The sequence below is a fragment of the Carcharodon carcharias genome, chromosome 18, assembly GCF_017639515.1.
Source record: "Carcharodon carcharias isolate sCarCar2 chromosome 18, sCarCar2.pri, whole genome shotgun sequence".
NCBI classification, from domain to species: domain Eukaryota; kingdom Metazoa; phylum Chordata; class Chondrichthyes; order Lamniformes; family Lamnidae; genus Carcharodon; species Carcharodon carcharias.
Genome location: NC_054484.1, coordinates 1,874,649 through 1,893,052, shown reverse-complemented (window position 1 = coordinate 1,893,052; position 18,404 = coordinate 1,874,649). Strand labels below are relative to the sequence as shown.

Sequence of the window (18,404 nt, the reverse complement as noted above, 5' to 3'; positions counted from 1 at the left end):
GAAGGGGATGACTTATCAAGAATGGCTAAACAGGTTAGGCCTTTATTCATTAGAATTTAGAAGAATGAGGGGTGATCTTATGAAACATACAAGATTCTGAGGGGGCTTGACAGGGTAGATGTTGAGAAGATGTTTCTACTTGTGGGGGATTCTGGGACTAGGGGACATAGTTACAGAATAAAGGGACACTCATTTAAAACTGAGGTGTGAAGGAATTTCTCTCACTGGGTAGTGAATGTCTGGAATTCTCTACCCCAGAGAATTGTGGAGGCTAGATCACTGAATGTATTTAAACAGGAGGTAGATAGATTTTTGGGTTATGAGGAGCTGGCACGAAAGAGGAGCTGAGGCCTGGGGCAGATCAGCCATCTTATTGAATGGTGGGGCAGACTTGAGTGGCTGAATTGCCTACTCCTTCTCCTATTTCTTATGTCCTTAATGCCATTGCCCTACCTTTTCCACATGCCCGTGCACATTGTTTCTATTCAAATAATAAGCTAATGCCCTCTTGACTGCCTCATGGATGAGTGCAGGTAAATTTATGGAAAGTCCATTGGAGGGTGGGATTGAACATTGGCATGAAATATTAAATATTGTTGCTACATTAAAGTTTTTTTTAAATAGTATCAGAGTTACATGGCTCCTCTATATTACAGCTTTGGAGAAAAGGACGCAGGAGAATGAACAGTTACGACTGGATTGTGATCATTTTAAAACTAGGCTGAAAACAGCACAGGCAGACTGCCAAAAGGAGCGAGAGGTAAATATTCATTTAGCGATGTGACCCCCCACTCCCTGCTCCACCCTACCTCACCCACCCTGTTTTAGTACTCACTGGCTTTGTGAATTCCCATATGGTTCAGAAATTCGATGCCGCCTTGCCCATTTTTGAAGTACAAAGGCAGGATGAATATACATACTCATTGTACTGATGGGGCTAAGTTGGTGAAGACATCTCAAACAACTCCTGAAATAGGCTAAATGGAATGAATAAGAAAGAACTTAGAGTTTTATGGAGCCTTTCAAAAACCTTAGGACATCCCAAAGTGTTTTGCAGCCAATAGAGAACTCTGAATTGTAATCACTGTTGTAATGAGGGAAATGTGGCAACGTTCTTACGTACAATAAATTTCTGTAAAGCAAAGTTATAATGACCAGCTCATTATTTATTTGGGATGTGAGCCTCACTGGCAGCTCAGCATTTGTTTCCCGTCTTTGAGAACGTGATATTGAGCTGCCTATTGAACCGCTGCAGTCCATTTGGTGTGGATACACTCATGCTGCTGTTAGGAAGGGAGTTCTAGGATTCTGACCCAGTGACATTGAAGGAACAGTGATATAATTCCAAGTCAGGATGGTGAGTGGCTTGGAGAGGAACTTGCAGGTGGTCGTGTTTCTATGCATCTGCTGGCTTATCCTTCTAAGTGGCAGAGGTCAGTGGTTTAGCAGGTGCTGACGAAGGAGCCTCAGTGAATTGCTGCAGTGCATCTTGTAGATGGTACACAATGCTGCCACTGTGCATTGGTGGTGGAGGGTGTGAATGTTTAGAGTGGTGGACAGGGTGCACTTTTCACTCTCCTCCCTCCCAACTCCTCTTGTCCCTATCTGCCCCCTCCCTTAGTGCCCTTCTCGCACCCTCAAATCCTTCCCACACACCTTGGTTCCCCCACATCCCTCCCTATCCCCTAACAGGCCCTCCACTTCCCTCATGCACCTCCCGGGCCCTTCCTGCTCCCATCACACTTTTCTTGCCCCCTCTTCTCCTCAACCCCTCACAACCTGCCCACATCTCTCATATCCTAACTGCTCCCCTTGTTTCCCTCCTCCATTACCCTTATGCCCACTCACCGCACTCAGCTCCCCTTGTGCGCTTCCTGCTCACCTAGGGTCCCCCCTGCTCCCTTTGTCTGCTTATGGTTTCCCTGTGGTCCCTCCTCACAGCCTCCTTCTCTTCCCACATCCCTCTCCTCATGCCCTTCTTTCTACACTGCAGCCAACCCACTTCCCTCATGCTAATAAGGCCATTTAAAAAAGGTAAACAAGACACTGGGGATTTCTAGAGGCATAAACTTGAGAAGCAGATAGGCTATGTTTATATTGTACAGGACCTTAATTAGTTCACATTGGCAGTACTGCACTTCTGGTCTCTATATTATAAGAGGATTTAGAGGCACTCGAGAAGGTTTTAGCTATCAGGAAAGATTGAAGAGGCTGGGGCTCTTTTTTCTAAAAAGAAGGGAAACCTGTGGGGTGACTGGAAAAAGATCTTTAAGATAATGAAGGAGCTTGATAGGGTAGACAGAGAGAAAATGTTTTCACTCACAGGGGAGACTACTAGGGGTCATAAATATAAGCAAGTTACTAATCCATTAAGAAATTCAGAAGGATCTCCTTTATCAAGAATGCAGAACTTGCTTCAATAGGGAGTGGTTGAGATGACTTGAATAGATGCATTTAAGGGAAGCTAGATAAACAAATGATGAAAGGAATAGAAGGATATGCTGATAAAGTTAGATGAAGAAGCTTGGGAAGCTCAAATGGAACATAAGCACTAGTATAGATCAGTTGGGTTAAATAGTCTGTTCCTGTGTTGTACATTCTATGCAAGCAGTGATTTAAGGGAAGAACCAACAGATCTGACCTAAGCTTTGCCCCACAACCAACGGATCAGATCTAAGCTCTGCAGTCCTGACACATCCAGTTGTGAATGGTTGTGGACAATTAAACAACTAAGAGGAGAAGCCTCCATAAATATCCCCACCCTCTGTGATGGGGAAGCCCAATACATCAGTGCAAAAGACAAAGTCGAAGCATTTGCAACCACCTTCAGCCAGAAGTGGCGGGTGGATGACCCATCTTGGCCTCCTCCTGAGCTCCCCAGCATCATAGATCGCAGTCTTCAGCCAATTTGATTCACTCCACATGATATCAAGAAACGGCTGAAGGCACTGGATACTACAAAGGCTATGGGTCCTGACAACATTCCAGCAATAGTACTGAAGACTGCTGCTCCAGAGCTAACTGCACTCTTAGCCAAACGGTTCCAGTACAACTACAACACTGACATCTAGCCAGCCATGTGGAAAATTGTCCAGGTCTGCCCTATACACAAAAAGCAGGACAAATCCAACCCAGCCAGTGACCACCCCATAAGTCTACTCTTCATCATCAGCAGAATGATGACAGGTAACACAACAATACTATAAAGCAGCGCTAACATAGCAATAACCTGCTCACTGACTCAGTTTGGGTTCCACCAGGGACACTCAGCTCCTGATCTCATTACAGTCTTAGTTCAAACATGGACAAAGGAGCTGAACTCTAGAGGTGAGGTAAGAGTTACTGCCCTTGACATCAAGGCAGCATTTGATCGCGTGTGGCATCAAGGAGCCAAGCAAAACTGAATTCAATGGGAATGAGGGGGAAACTTTTCACTGGTTGGAGTCATATCTAGCGCAAAGGAAGATGGCTGTGGTTGCTGGAAGCCAATCATGTCAGTCCCGGGACATCGGTGCGGGAGTCCCTCAGGGTAGTATCCTAGGTCCAGCCATCTTCAGCTGCTACACCAATGACCTTCTGTCCATCATAAGGTCAGGAGTGGGGATATTCACTGATGATTGCACGATGTTCAGCATCATTCACAACTCCTCAGATACAGAAGAAGTCCATGTCCATATGCAGCAAGACCTGGACAATATTCAGGCTTGCGCTGACAAATGACAAGTAACATTCATGCCACATAAATGCCAGGCAATGACTGTCTGCAACAAGAGGGAATTTAACCATCTCCCCATGACATTCAATGGCATTACCATCATTGAATCACCCTCTAATCAACATCCTGAAGGTTACCATTGATGAGAAACTGAACTGGACCAGCTGTATAAATACTGTGGTTACAAGAGCAGGTCAGAGGAATTCTGCAGAGAGTGACTCCCCAGAGCCTGTCCATCATCTACAAGGCACAAGTCAGGAGTGTGATGGAATACTCTCCACTTGCCTGGATGAGTGAAGCTTCAACAAGAATCGAGAAGCTCGACGCCATCCAGGACAAAACAGCCTGCTTAACTGGCACCCCATCCACCACCTTAAACATTCACTCCCTCCACCTCTGACGAACAGTGACAACAGTGCACACAATCCACAAGATGCACTTCAGCAACTCACCAAGGCTCCTTCGATAGCACCTTCCAAACCTGCGACCTCTATCTCCTAGAAGGACAAGGGCAGCAGATGCATTGGAACATCAACTGCAATTTTTCTTCCATGCCACACACCAACCTGAATTACATTCGACCATACAAAATAGGGGCAGAAGTAGGCCATTCGGCGCCTCGGGTCTGCTCTGCCATTCAATAAGATCATGGCTGATCTATTTATGTTTTGAATTCCATATTCCCATCTACTCCCGATAACCTTTGATTCCTTTCCCTAACAAGAACCTATCTACCTCTGCCTTAAAAATATTCAATGACCCCACCTCCACCGCCTTTGGAGGCAGAGAGTTCCAAAGTCGCACACCTCTGAGAGAAAAGATTTCTTCTCATCTCTGTCCTAAAAGGGTGACTCCTAATTTTAAAACAGTGCCCCTAGTTCTGGACTCGCCCACAAGAGGAAATATTATTTCCACGTCCACCTTATCAAGACCATTCAGTATCTTATATACTTCAATCAACTCACCCCTCACTCTTATAAAATCCAGTGGGAACAAGCCTAGTCTGGCTAAGCCTTTCCTCGTAAGACAGCCTGCTCATTCCAGGTCCCAATCTAGTAAACCTCCTCTAAACTGCTTCACAAAACTGCACACAACATTCGAGATGTTCCACTGTCTTTCCTGCTAGGCTCATCTCCCAGTCAATTCTGGCCAGCTCCTCCCTCATGCCTCTGTAGTTGCCTTTATTCAGCTGTAATACCGTTACATCTGATTCCAGCTTTTTCCTCTCAAATTGCAGTGTAAATTCTATCATATTATGGTCACTTCCTCCTAAGGGTCCATCACCTTAAGCTCCCTTATCAAATCTGCCTCATTACGCATCACTAAATCTAGAATTGCCTGTTCCCTAGTGGGCTCCACCACAAGCTGCTCCAAAAAGCCATCTCGTAGACATTCCACAAATTCCTTTTCTTGGGATCCACTACCAACCTGATTTTCCTAGTCTACCTGCATATTGAAATCCCCCATGATCACTGTAACCTTGCCTTTCTTACATGCCTTATCTATATCCTGGTGTATCTTGTGTCCCACATCCTGACTTCTGATCGGAGGCCTGTACATAACTCCCATTATGGTTTTTTTACCTTTGTGGTTCCTCAGCTCTACCCACACAGATTCTACATCATCTGACCCTACATCAGTTCTTGCTATCGACTTAATTTAATTTCATACTAACAAAGCAACCCCACCCCCTCTGCCAACCTGTCTATCTTTTCGATAGGATGTTTATCCTTGGATATTTAGCTCCCAGTCCTGATCCCCTTGCAGCCATGTCTCCGTGATGCCCATCACATCATACCTGTCAATTTCAATCTGCACCACAAGCTCATTTACCTTATTTTGTAGACTGCGTGCATTCAGATACAACACCTTCAGTTCTGTATTTCCCGTCCCCTTTCTCATTGTCATCCCTTTATCTGATGTACTTGAAGTTAGATTCCTAGCCCTTTCCAAACACTCTGTCCTATTTTGTGTTCTGGAGACTTTAATAGCCTCTCCTGGGCTCTCCTTTCCTTTCAGTTTTTTCATAATTTTCCATGAAGTTGAATCCACCAACCCCCCCACCCCCCGCCCCCCACACGCTAACCTGCTGCTTTGTTTCCCATTAGTCATACTTCTTGGAGTGTTACCCTTCCCTCCCCCCCACTTTCTAGTTTAAAGTCCTGTTGACCACCCTATTTACTCTTTTCGCTAGAACATTGGTCCCAGATTGGTTCAGATGGAGACTATCCCAACAGTACAGATCCCTCCTGTTCCAATAGTGATGCCAGTGCCCCACGAAATGGAACCCCTCTTTCCCGCACCACTCCTTTAGCCACGTGTTTACTTCCATTATTCTCGTGTCCCTATGCCAATTTGCACGTGGTTCGGGTAGTAATCCGGATATTATAACCCTTGAGGACCTGTTCTTTAATTTGGTTCCTAGTTCCTGATAATCCCCAAACAGGTCCACTTACCTAGTCTTACCTATGTTATTTGTCCCAGCGTGGATCACAACAACTGGATCCTCCCCTTCCCTCTCCAATACCCTTTCAAGCCGGTCAGAGATATCCCTCACCCTGGCACCGGGCAGGCAACATACCATGCGGGACTCTCGATCCTGCTTACAAAGGAAGCTATCAATTCCCCTAATTATAGAATCCACTACAACTACCACTTGTCTTTTTGCTCCCCCCTCTTGAATGGCCTCCTGTGCCACGGTGCTGTGGTCAGCTGGCTCATCCTCCCTACAGCCCTCTTCCTCATCCACACAGGGAGCAAGTACCTCGTACCTGTTGGACAAGGTCAAGAGCTGAGGCTCCCCTGTTCCTGAACACAGGATCCCTCTACCTGCCTCACTTGCAGTCACACCCTGCTGACCCTGACCACTGACCGGACTTAGGTAGTTAATCTACCGGGTGTGACCGCCTGCTGATACAAAGCATCCAGGTAACTCTCCCCCTCCCGGATGCGCCGCAGCATCCAGAGCTCGGACTCCAATTCTGAGCCTGACTTCCTCCAGCAACCAACACTTGCTGCAGATGCGGTCACTGCGGCTCGCAATGGGATCTGCCAGCTTTCGCATCATACAGCTACAGCACATCACCTGCCCAGCCATCACTACTTAGATAATTAATTTAATAATTAGTTTTGCAGTTTTTTTTCAAATTTGGTGCAGATTTCCTACCAACCAAACAGGTCACAGCTTTTCTGTGACGTCACTTTTTCAGTTTTGGCTTCAGTTACTCTGTGCCCCGAGGTCACCGCTCTGGTGCTCCTCCCTCCAAGTCTGCTCCTTAGAGACAAGGCCGTGAATCCCCGAGGTAAGCTAGATTTATACTCACCTCTCCGGTGCTCCTCCCTCTGAGTCTGCTTCCTGGAGACAAGGCCGTGAATCCCCGAGGTAAGCTAGATTTATACTCACCGCTCCGGTGCTCCTCCCTCCAAGTCTGCTCCCAGGATTTACTCACCAATCAGCTGCTTTTTCTTTAAAATCCACTTTCAGAAGAGTGTCCCTCGCAGGTCTGATGCACTCCTGAAGGCACTGCCTCTTCCTCTCTCTTTTTAGGTTTGAGGAGGAGGGAGGGATGGAAACACTACAGCAATGTAATATTCCTTTCGTAATAAAGGATAGCATTCCATTAGCCTTCTTAATTTCTTGCTTTGCATACTAATTTTTTGTGACTCATGCACTAGAACACCTAGATCCCTCTGCACCTCGAAATTCTGCAACCGTTCTCTGTTTGAGTAATGCTCTGTGTTTTTATTCATTCTGCCAAAGTCAACAACTTCACATTTTCCTACATTATACTTCATCTGCCAGATTTTTGCCCATTCACTCAACCTATCCATATTCATCTGCAGCCTGCTTATGTCCTCTTCACAACATACTTTCCTACCTATCTTTGTGTCAGATACAAATTTAGCTGCCACACTTTTTTCGCCTATCATCTAAGTCATTGATATAAATTGTAAAAAGTTGAGGCCCCAGCACAGACCCCTGCAGGAGTCTACTTGTCACATCCTGCCAATCAGAAAAAAAACATTTATGCATACTCCCTGCTTTCTGTCAGCCAGCCAATTTTCTATCATGTTAATATGTTACCCCCTACACTATGAACTTTTATTTTCTGCAACAACTTTTGATGTGACACCTTATCAAATGTCTTCTGGAAATCTAAATACAGCATGCCTACAGGCTCCCCTTTATTTGCCATGCATGTTACTCCTTCAAAGAAATCCAATAAATTGGTTAATCATGATTTCCTTTTCACAAAACCATGCTGCTTCTTCCCAATTACCTTGAGTTTTTCTAAGCTCCCAGCTACAAACTCCTTACTGATCGATTCTAACACCTTCTCCATGACAGACGTCAAGCTAACTGGCCTATATTTTCCTGTTTTCTGCCTCCTCCCTTCTTGAATAGAGAGGTTATATTTGCTACTTTCCACTTTGATGGAACCTTTCCAGAATCTAGGGAATTTTCGAAAATTGATACCAACACATTTACTACCTCATCAGGCACCTTTTTTAAGACCTTAGGGTGAAATCCATCAGGACCCGAAGACTTGTCTGCCTGCAGCTCCATCAGCTTGCTCAGTGCTGCTTCCCTAGTGATTGTAATTTCGCAAAGTTCCCCTCTCCCTTCTGCCTCCTGATTTACAGCTATTACATATAAACTGGAAAAATCAGAATGTTATTTGTATCCTCCATGGTGAAAACAGAAGCAAAATATTTGTTCATTTTATACGCCATTTCCTTATTATCTGCTATTAACTCCGCACCATTACACTCTAGAGGACCAACACTCACTTTACTTATTCTTTTCCCTTTTAAGTACCTGTAGAAACTCTTGCTATCCGTTTTTACATTTCTTGCTAGCTTCCTCTCATATTCTAATTTTTTTCTCCTGATTAACTTTTTAGTCATCTTTCTGCTGTTCTTTATATTCTGACAAATCGTCTGAATTGCCACTCATTTTGTACAGTTATATGTACACAATACCAAGTCCAATGTAACTTGCTCTCTGGTTGCTTCCAGAATGTGCTGCTCTAAGAAACTATCTCAAAAGCTCTATATCAACTCCTCATCCATCCAGGCTACTACTGCCAATCTGATTTTTCCAGTTTATATGTAGATTAAAATCACCCATGATTATTGCTGTCCCTTTATCACAAGCAGACAATCTTTCTTCAAGTATATTTTGACCTACACTATGGCTACTGTTAGGTGGCCCATAGACCTCTCCCACCAGTGACTTCTTTCACCTACTATTCCCCATCTCCACCCAAACCAATTCTACATCCTGATCTCCTGAACCAAGGTCATCTCTATATTGCACCAATGCCATCCTTGATCAACAGTGCTACCCCTCCACCTTTGCCTAGCTTTATATTCTTGAATACCATATACCCTCAGTATTCAAGACCCTATCCTTGTCATCCTGCAGCCATGTCTCCATAATTGCTATCAGATCACACTTACTTTAATGGGTGCTGTCCATTCATTTACTTTGTTTTGAATGCTACTCTTTATAACATCTAGTCTTGACTATTAGTGTACTCTTGGGTTTTAACGCTCTGTCCTTTCCTGGTATTCTATGATCCTCATTTCCCATCGTACTATTTTGCTCTGCTGTCTTGAATCTACCCCATGATTTGCTACATCTACCCAAGCTTGATCCTTCATGCCACCCCCGCTCCCTTAGTTTAGTTTAAAGCCCTGTCTATTTCCCTAGTTATGCGGTTTGCAAGAACACATGTCCCAGCACAGTTCAGGTGTAGATCGTGCGAACGGTACAGCCCCCCACTTTCCCTAGTACTGGTGCCAGTGCCCCACGAACCGGAACCCACTTCACCCACACCTGTCTTTTAACCACTGTTATGATCCCCAGCTGAGGTTACCACTGGACAAACATGATCCCAGGATAGAAACCCAGCTTCATAGATCCTGAATTTTATTTGTAAGCAGAGAGTGGCTACTGAACAGTCACCGTTGTCAGCTAATGAATTTTTAGCAATAGAATAACACATTTATTTAACAAGAAAAGATGAACAATATTACAATATTCCTTCATTCACAACTACATCTTTACGAATAAATAGGGTGGTAGTTTACAGCACCATTGTGAAAAAAGTTCATTGACTTCACCGGAACCAGTAAATCCCTCTAGCAGGTGGGTACATAAAATTCCGCCCATACAGATTTGTCAGGATAACACAAGTTACAAAAGCTATCTTATACTCTAATATTCACAGTAAGTGCAGTCCATGTAAACCAATTGGCAACCTGTGGTCAGACACACCACACTCTGAAACCAAGTGACAGATGCCACCCGAGACAGATGCTATGGATTTCTCCTCTACTCCCCCCAGAGGCTTGTTACACGTGAGCCAACCGGTCTCACTGAACTTCGTCTTTCACACGAGGGTTTCCAATCTCCACTTTCGAAGAACTTGCCTTGGAATCTTCTCCTAAACCAACACTTTCTCTTAGCCGCCTTCCGCAAGGTTTCGAACTCTCTGATGTTCCTCTTCCCTGGGTCACCACATGCATTCAAGCTGTCTTCCACGCACTCTCTCTCACTGACTCAGCTATCAACAGTATACCACTGCTTCACATGCCCATATCAAAGAATTACAGACCTTCAGCCGTCTCTTTGGACTTTCTGGACTCTTGCAAGCTGTTCTCGCTTTAAATCTGCTTTCTGCAGCTTTTGTCTCTTTAAATCTGAACCTTGGTGCCTTTCTCTCTGTCCCTCACTCTTACCTTTACTCAACAGGGCCTTTTCCAGGTTCCTTCCTTTGACTAGTAGGTCTGCTTTGGACTTTCTCCTGTTCCATTCCCCTGGATTCTTAGGTTTTTTCTTTGGCTTGGGACTTGCTATCTGCCCCCTTTGTTCCTGTCTCTCCTGGAAGCTACTTTCAAACCCAGCTGAACTCAAACAGCTTCCAAATCAAACTGCTGTTTCTAGTTTCTTCTCTGTGTGTGCCTGTGGGAGGGACTTATTTCTCTGGGCCCCTGTTGCTGGGCAACAGCCCAGTTTTTCTACCCATGTTTGTTTAACTTAGCTGCAACAGTTGTAAAACTCTCAGTAGAAATGCAGACACCTTTTAAAGTGAAACTAAAACTCAATTTGACCTTTTCTTAACATACAGATACAGAAATACAAATCAAACTTAAACATTAAAGTTAAAGCTCATTCCTAACACCCACAAATACAACTTAAACTATCTCTATTTCCTAACACCGTGTATTTTTTAAAATTCATTCATGGGATGTGGGCGTCGTTGGCTAGGCCAGCATTTATTGCCCATCCCTAACTCCCCTTGTTCAGAAGGCATTTAAGAGTCAACCACATTGCTGTGGGTCTGGAGTCACATGTAGGCCAGACCAGATAAGGATGGCAGATTTCCTTCCCTAAAGGACATTAGTGAACCAGATGGGTTTTTACATTAATCAACAATGGTTTCATGATCAACATTAGACTTTTAATTCCAGATTTTTTAAAAAAATTCAAATTCCAACATCTGCTATGGCGCGATTGAAACCCGGGTCCCCAGGGCATTACCCTGGGTCTTTGAATTACTATTCCAGCAACAATACCACTAAGCCATGTCTCTAATCTTATCTGCCCTATACCGATTTGCACGTGGCTCAGGTAATAATCCAGAGATTATTATGCAGAACCTCCTTCCTTGTTCTGTCTATGTCGTTGGTACCTACATGGATCATGACAACAGGAACCTCCCCCTCCCAATGCAAGTTCCTCTCCAGCCCTGAGCAGATATCCCGAACCCTAGCAACAGACAGGCAACTCAGCCTCCTGGACACTTGCTCTTTGCTGCAAAGGACAGTGTCAATCCCTCTCATTATACTGCCCCCTACTACTATTACATTCCTGTTTGCTCCCGCCACTTGAACTGCTTCCTGTGCCATGGTCAGCCTGCGCATCAGCCTTGCAGACCTCGCTTTCGTCCACAAAGATTGTAAGCACCTCAAAGTTGTTTGGCAATTGCAAAATCTGAAGCTGCTCCACTGCTCAGTCTTTACCTGCCTCACTGACGATCATATCCTCCTGGCCCTCACTGCTGACCAAAACAGTCGACCCTATTCTAAGAGGCATGACTGTCTTCTGGAACAAAGTGTCCGGCTATTTCTTCCACTCCGTTATGCTGTGCAGCGACTGTACTTCAGCCATTCCTTCACTGTCACTATGTCAAAATCCTGGAACTCTCTCACTAACAGTGCCTTGGCCTAACTACCCCACAAGGCCTGCAGCGGTTTAAGAAGGCAGCTCACCACCACCTTCTCAAGGGCAATTTGGGATGGGCAATAAATGCTGGCCTCGCCTGTGATGCCCACATCCCCTGAATGAATTTTAAAAAGTGTCGGGATGGAATTTCTGAGCTTGGGGCCCAGACAGCAGAAGGCACAGTTGCTCTTGAAGTGAAGGATATCATGGATGCATAAGTGGCCAAAATGGAGAAATGCAGAGATCTTGGAGGTTCTAGGGCTGGAAGAGGTTGCTAAGATGAGATGGGGCAAGGATATGGAGAGATTTGAATACAAGGATGGGAATCTTAAAATCAAGGCACAGTCAAGCCGGTAGTCAGTGTAGGTCAGCAAGCAAAGGTGAGTTGCCTGTCTGTTGCTGGGGTTCGGGATATCTGCTCAGGGCTGGAGAGGAACTTGAATTGGGAGGGGGAGGTTCCTGTTGTCATGATCCATGTAGGTACCAATGACATAGGCAGAACAAGGAAGGAGGTTCTGCATAATAATCTCTGGATTATTACCTGAGCCACGTACAAATCGGTATAGGGCAGGTAAGATTAGAGACATGGCTTAGTGGTATTGTCGCTGGAATAGTAATTCAAAGACCCAGGGTAATGCCCTGGGGATCCGGGTTTCAATCCTGCCATAGCAGATGTTGGAACTTGAATTTTTTTAAAAAATCTGGAATTAAAAGTCTAATGATGATCATGAAACCATTGTTGATTAATGTAAAAACCCATCTGGTTCACTAATGTCCTTTAGGGAAGGAAATCTGCCATCCTTATCTGGTCTGGCCTACATGTGACTCCAGACCCACAGCAATGTGGTTGACTCTTAAATGCAATTCTCTCCTCAATCAATACTGCCACTCCTCCTTATCTTTCTTTCCTGCCTTTATATTTAATACCCAGTCTTGCCCTTCTTTGAGCCGGGTCTTTGTTATAGCCACTGCATCATATTTCCAGCTGTCAATCTGTGGCTGTAATTCACCAGTTTTCTTCACCATACTCTGTGCATTCACATGCATAAACGTTTATCGGATTTAAACTTTATTACTTTCTCTTACTCTGACCCCATCTAATAACTTACTATTCCCTACTCTAGCGCTGTCTGTCTCTTCCAGTATTCCACACACCATTGTATTCCTCTCTGATATTTCATCCTGGTTCCCGCACCTCTGCCAAATTAGTTTAAACCGTCCTCAAAAGCACAAGCAAATCCAGCCTATACAGATTGCATCTGCCTTACAGTTGGTCCCAATGCCCCAAGAATCTGATGGCTTCCCTCCTGCACCTTCTCTCCAACCACACATTTATCTGCTTTATCCTCCTATTTTTATATTCACTTGTGCATGGCACTGGGAGTAATCTGACCTGGCACCAGAGAGGCAACACACCATCCTGGATTCAAGTTTGCGGCTGAAGATGGCAGGCTGTCTTTTCCCCCAACTATTGAGTCACCCAGCACTCTTACTCTTTGTTATGGCAGGCAGATGGTAAATGCCAAGTTGGCCAAATCCAAGAGGGAAACTTGAACCAGCTCCCACAACTATTTTTGCATTTTGTACTTATTTCGTGGTGTGGGCTTTTAATTCAGTAAAAAGATGACCAGGCCTTATAGGTTTCTTACAAAACTAAATTAAATCTTTAATAATAGAAGAAATGATTTTGAGCACGTACATAGATCTACAAATTACTACTATGATAACTCCTAAATTCCCTAATTAATCTAAACCCCAGTTACATCTCCGTTAAGGCAATAGTAAGACACATTGATTTTAAAAGATCCAGGCAGTGTAACACACAATACCCTGAACAGTTGAATTCAAAGTGAGTTTTCTTAGCTTCAGTTCCTTGCAGACAGCAGCATAAGGCTTAGATGCTAGTGGCTTTTCACACTTGTTTTAGATCTTAGAATGCCTCTCCTCTACACACAGCTTTCTCTTGTTTATACATATTTTCCCCTTTGAAATCAAATTTCCATTGTCTTTGGACTTTACCTCTCTAATAATAAAATCTATCATAGTACCAATTTTATCAGTAATCTTTGGGAAAAATAAACACACTGTTTCTTAACTTCTCCTGGCTATAATATTTCATTCCCTCTTTTGAATTCAAGCTAGCCTGGTTTATTTAAAAATGCAAATGTACCCTTTGCACCTATGTTTACCTACTTAACATTTCAAACCTAGCTTACTTTCTATTACATCAAAGCCTTTAATTCAATTAAGTCACACACATACATGCACACCCATTACTTTAATTTACAATAAATTCCAATAACATTATGACAATTATTATATCTTCCTGACAATCTTCCAGTCTTCCTTGCTCCCCCCTGTACAGCTGCACCTGCCTCTGGCTACAGTCCCCACATGAACCATCACTCTCATCAGTATTCAGAATGGAATACTGGTTGGAGAGCATGATGCATTAGGGATTACTGCACTACCTGCCTGTTCCTTTTGACTGCTTGGTATTCACCTGTTCACTTTTTCTCTGCACATTCTTAAATTGCGGGGTAACTACATCTATAAACGTGCTATCCACAAAGCTGTCAACCTGCTGCTGCTCAAGTTCAGAGACCCAGAACTCAAGCTGCTGCAACTGCATAAATAGTTATCCAGGGCATGGGAAGAGTCATTAAAGACCCACCCTCCATCCTAAGGTCAAAAGTGGGGATTTTTGCTGATGATTGCACAATGTTCAGCACCATTCACGACAACTCAGATACTGAAGCAGTCCATGTCCATATGCAGCAAGACCTGGACCACATTCAGGCCTTGGCTGATGTTTGGCATGAATGTAACTTGCCACTTAAGTGCTCGACAATGACCATCTCCAACAAGAGAGAATCCAACCATCTCCTCTTGACATTCAATGGTATTACCATCACTGAATCCCCCACTATCAATGTCCTGAGGATTACCATTGACAAGAAACTGAACTGGATCAGCCATATAGATGCTGTGGCTACAAGAGCAGGGCAGAGGCTGGGAATTCTGCGTTGAGTAACTGTCCACTTGCCTGGATGAGTGCAGCTCTAATAACACTCAAGAAGCTCGACACCACCCAGGACAAAGCAGCCTACTTGACCCCCATCCACCACCTTCAACATTCACTCTCTCCACCACCAACACACAGTGGTAGCAGAGTAAACCATCTACAAGATGCACTGCACCAACTCACTCAGGCTGCTTCGACAACGCCTTCCAAATCCACAACCTCTACCGCCTAAAAGGTCAAGGGCAGCAGATGCACGGGAACACCACCACCTGCAAGTTCCCCTCCAAGCCGCACACCAATTCTATACCAGCTTTCCTTCACTGTCACTGGATATACACCTTGGAATTCCCTTCCCAATAACACTGTGGGTGCACATGGACTGCAGCAGTTCGAGAAGACAGCTCGTCATCACCTTCTCGAGGGCAATTAGGAATGGGCAATAAATGCTGGCCTCATCAGAGATACCCACATCCCATAACAGAATATAAAAAATACACACCTGTCAATCAACTCATAGCTTTCCAGTGATGTCACGGTTTGATTTCTTTTTTCTTACTTTAGTGATGCTGACCTGCTTTGTACTCCCGGTCTCTTCACAGTGATGCTGACCTGCTTCTTACTCCTCTGGTCTCTTCACAGTGATGCTATGCTGAGCTGCTTCATACTCCTCCTGGTCTCTTCACAGTGATGCTGACCTGCTTCATACTCCTCTGGTCTCTTCACAGTGATGCTGACCTGCTTCTTACTCCTCTGTCTCTTCACAGTGAGGCTATGCTGACCTGCTTCATACTCCTCCTGGTCTCTTCACAGTGATGCTGACCTGCTTCATACTCCTCCCGGTCTCTTCACAGTGATGCTGACCTGCTTCACATTCCTCCCACTTTCCTTTTTACTCTTAGAATCATTTTGAATATCTCTATCAAATCTTCCTGGTACCTTCTCTGCTCAAGAGAAAAATCCCAGCTCTTCTAGTCTCTCCACGTAACAGAACTCCTTCATCTGTGATACCATTCTAGTAAATCTCTTCTGAAACCTCTCCAAAGCCTTAACTTCCTTCCTAAAGTATGGTGCCCAGAATTGGATAAAATAATCCAGCTGAGGCCTAACCAGTGATTTGAAAAGTTTAACATAATTTCCTTGTTTTTTTTAATATTTGTTTCTATTTATAAAGCCAAGGATCCTATATAATTTTTAACAGCTTTGTCAACTTGTCCTACTATCTTCACCTTCAACTATCTGTACGTGCATGCCCAGGTCTATCTGTTCCTGCATCCTTTAAAATTGTACTATTTAGTGTTATGAAAGTACAATGATTTTCATAAAATATTATTCTGGTTTATTCTAAAGTAGGTTTATGGGTGTGAGTGTAGATGGTTTTGTCTGTGTGATTTAATGACGGGCAGAATTTTCTGAGCCCTCTGGCGGTGGGCATGATAAGTGACGTGTACAGAAAATTTGGCGTGACCTGCTTCATGACGGTGAGAAGGCAGGTCGTGATCATCTGCTCAGCCCACCAATGGCGGGGCCACGTTTCCCACTATAGGGTCAGCGGGGAGCTAATTGTAATACATCAGCATATAATTAAAAGGCCATCCCGCCAGGCTCTTGGAACCCCGCCGTATCTTACATCCAAGTCAGCTGGCCAGCCTCGGAGGTGCCAACTTGTTTCACAACAACACGCAGGCGACGTGCACTTGGCGGCCTTAACTTTTGGGGAACTGAGGTGAGTGAGTAGCAGTGTTCTCCACAGCTCGCCTGTTGTTTTCAGGCTTTGGGGGGTGTAGAGGGCAACTGATGCCTGGCCCTGGGGGTGACATGTGAGAGGTAGGGGGGAGTGTCCGGGGGCAAATGCTGGGGATGGCAGTGTCCAGGGACAAGTGCTAGCCTCAGAGACAACCGTTGTTGGTGCCGGAGGTGGGGGGTGAAGTGCTGCCCTGGCACTGCATCCCACGCACAAGCAATTGAGATGGGGGTCAGGGTAAGCGAGGGAAGTGGCCATGCATTTGAGACACCTGTACAAACAGTTGCTTCTGCATCTGAGACAGATCAGGCGCAGCCACAGTGATATGATTGGGGTTGTGTTCCTAGCCTGTCCGCCCATGCAAGCAATGCAGTGGCACCAAAGGGCCATCATGCGTTCCACATCTCACTGCCCCACCCCTCCATTCCCCCCGCACAGACTTTGACTCTGCCACCACTTTATTGTACTGCAGAGCAGTTGGACTGCACACGTAGTACAATCTCCTCGCCAATGCTAGCCATGTAGCAGTCACTACTGGAGGCGCTCATAGCCCCTTGCAATCTCAACATCCTGGTTTGGACTTGTGTCCCCATGTTGCAGGTTGACAGGGCAGCCAAACAGCGCACTCATTTCTGGCCATCCGAGGGGTGACCAGCACTGTCCGAGAAGTGTTTATGCGTTGTCAGGGCTAGGAAAGGTACTAAGTAGAGCCATGGTAACCTCGTCTCTCTCTTTCGTGCTCAGGAGGACCACGTCAGGATCATGGATCCTGGTGACCTACTTGTATGTGAGATGGCCGACAGCGGTCGTAGAAGACCGAGCAGAAAGCGACTGAGGCTCCCGGCTGCGCAAAGGTAGGAGCAGCAACCTCATGAAGAAGGGGCAGCAGGAGCTCCCGTACACACTGCACAGGAGCGACAGTGAGCCGTGGCAACACCTAGGGTCTATAGACACCGCCTGCCTTTTGTGCAGATGACTGAGAACCAGTGTTGCTGACAACTGCGCACATCTAGGGATCTGTTGGCTCACATCTGCCACTTACTGCAGGACTTGGTGCCAAGGGGACATGGAGGGCATCCACTGCCAGTGGCTGTGAAAGTGGCTGCGGCGCACAATTTCTATGCCAGTGGCTCCTTTCAGGGCTCCAAAGGTGACCTCAGTGGGATTTTACAATCCGCCACCCACAAATACACCCATGAAGTCACGGATGCCATCTCCCCGAGGGCACACAACTTTGTGCATTTCGCCAAGGACCAGGACAGCCAGGATGTAAGGGCCATTAGATTCGCCCTTATCTTAGGATTCCCACAGGTGCAGGGTGTGATTGACTGCACTCATGTGGTGTTCACGTCTCCATCACTACACACAGTGGACTTCATCCTGAGACTGTGGCCCCTGATTCTAAACTCCCCAGCCAGGGAAAACATCCACCCCACACCTAGTCTGTCAAGCACGGTCAGAATTTTATACTTTTCAATCAGATCCTCTCTCATTCTTCTAACCTCTAGTGAATACAGGCCCAGTTGAACCAGTCTCTCCTCATACGACAGTCCTGCCATCCCTGGTATCAACCTAGTGAACCTTCGTTGCACTCCCTCTATGGCAAGTATATCCTTAGGCAGGGAGACCAAAACTGGACGCAATACACTGGGTGTGGTCTCACCAAGGCCTTGTATAACTGCAGTAAGAT

The 18,404-nt window shown here is 45.2% G+C and overlaps 1 protein-coding gene across 1 annotated transcript in view; it reads left to right on the top strand.

The window, feature by feature from the left end:
• Positions 1–18,404, top strand: part of LOC121290901 (heat shock transcription factor 2 binding protein) — a 173,992-nt gene that overhangs the window by 64,099 nt on the left and 91,489 nt on the right. Inside the window, exon 3 of the mRNA XM_041211938.1 lies at positions 657–760. Coding sequence (XP_041067872.1) covers positions 657–760 — 104 coding nt within the window. The remainder of the gene's footprint in view (positions 1–656; positions 761–18,404) is intronic.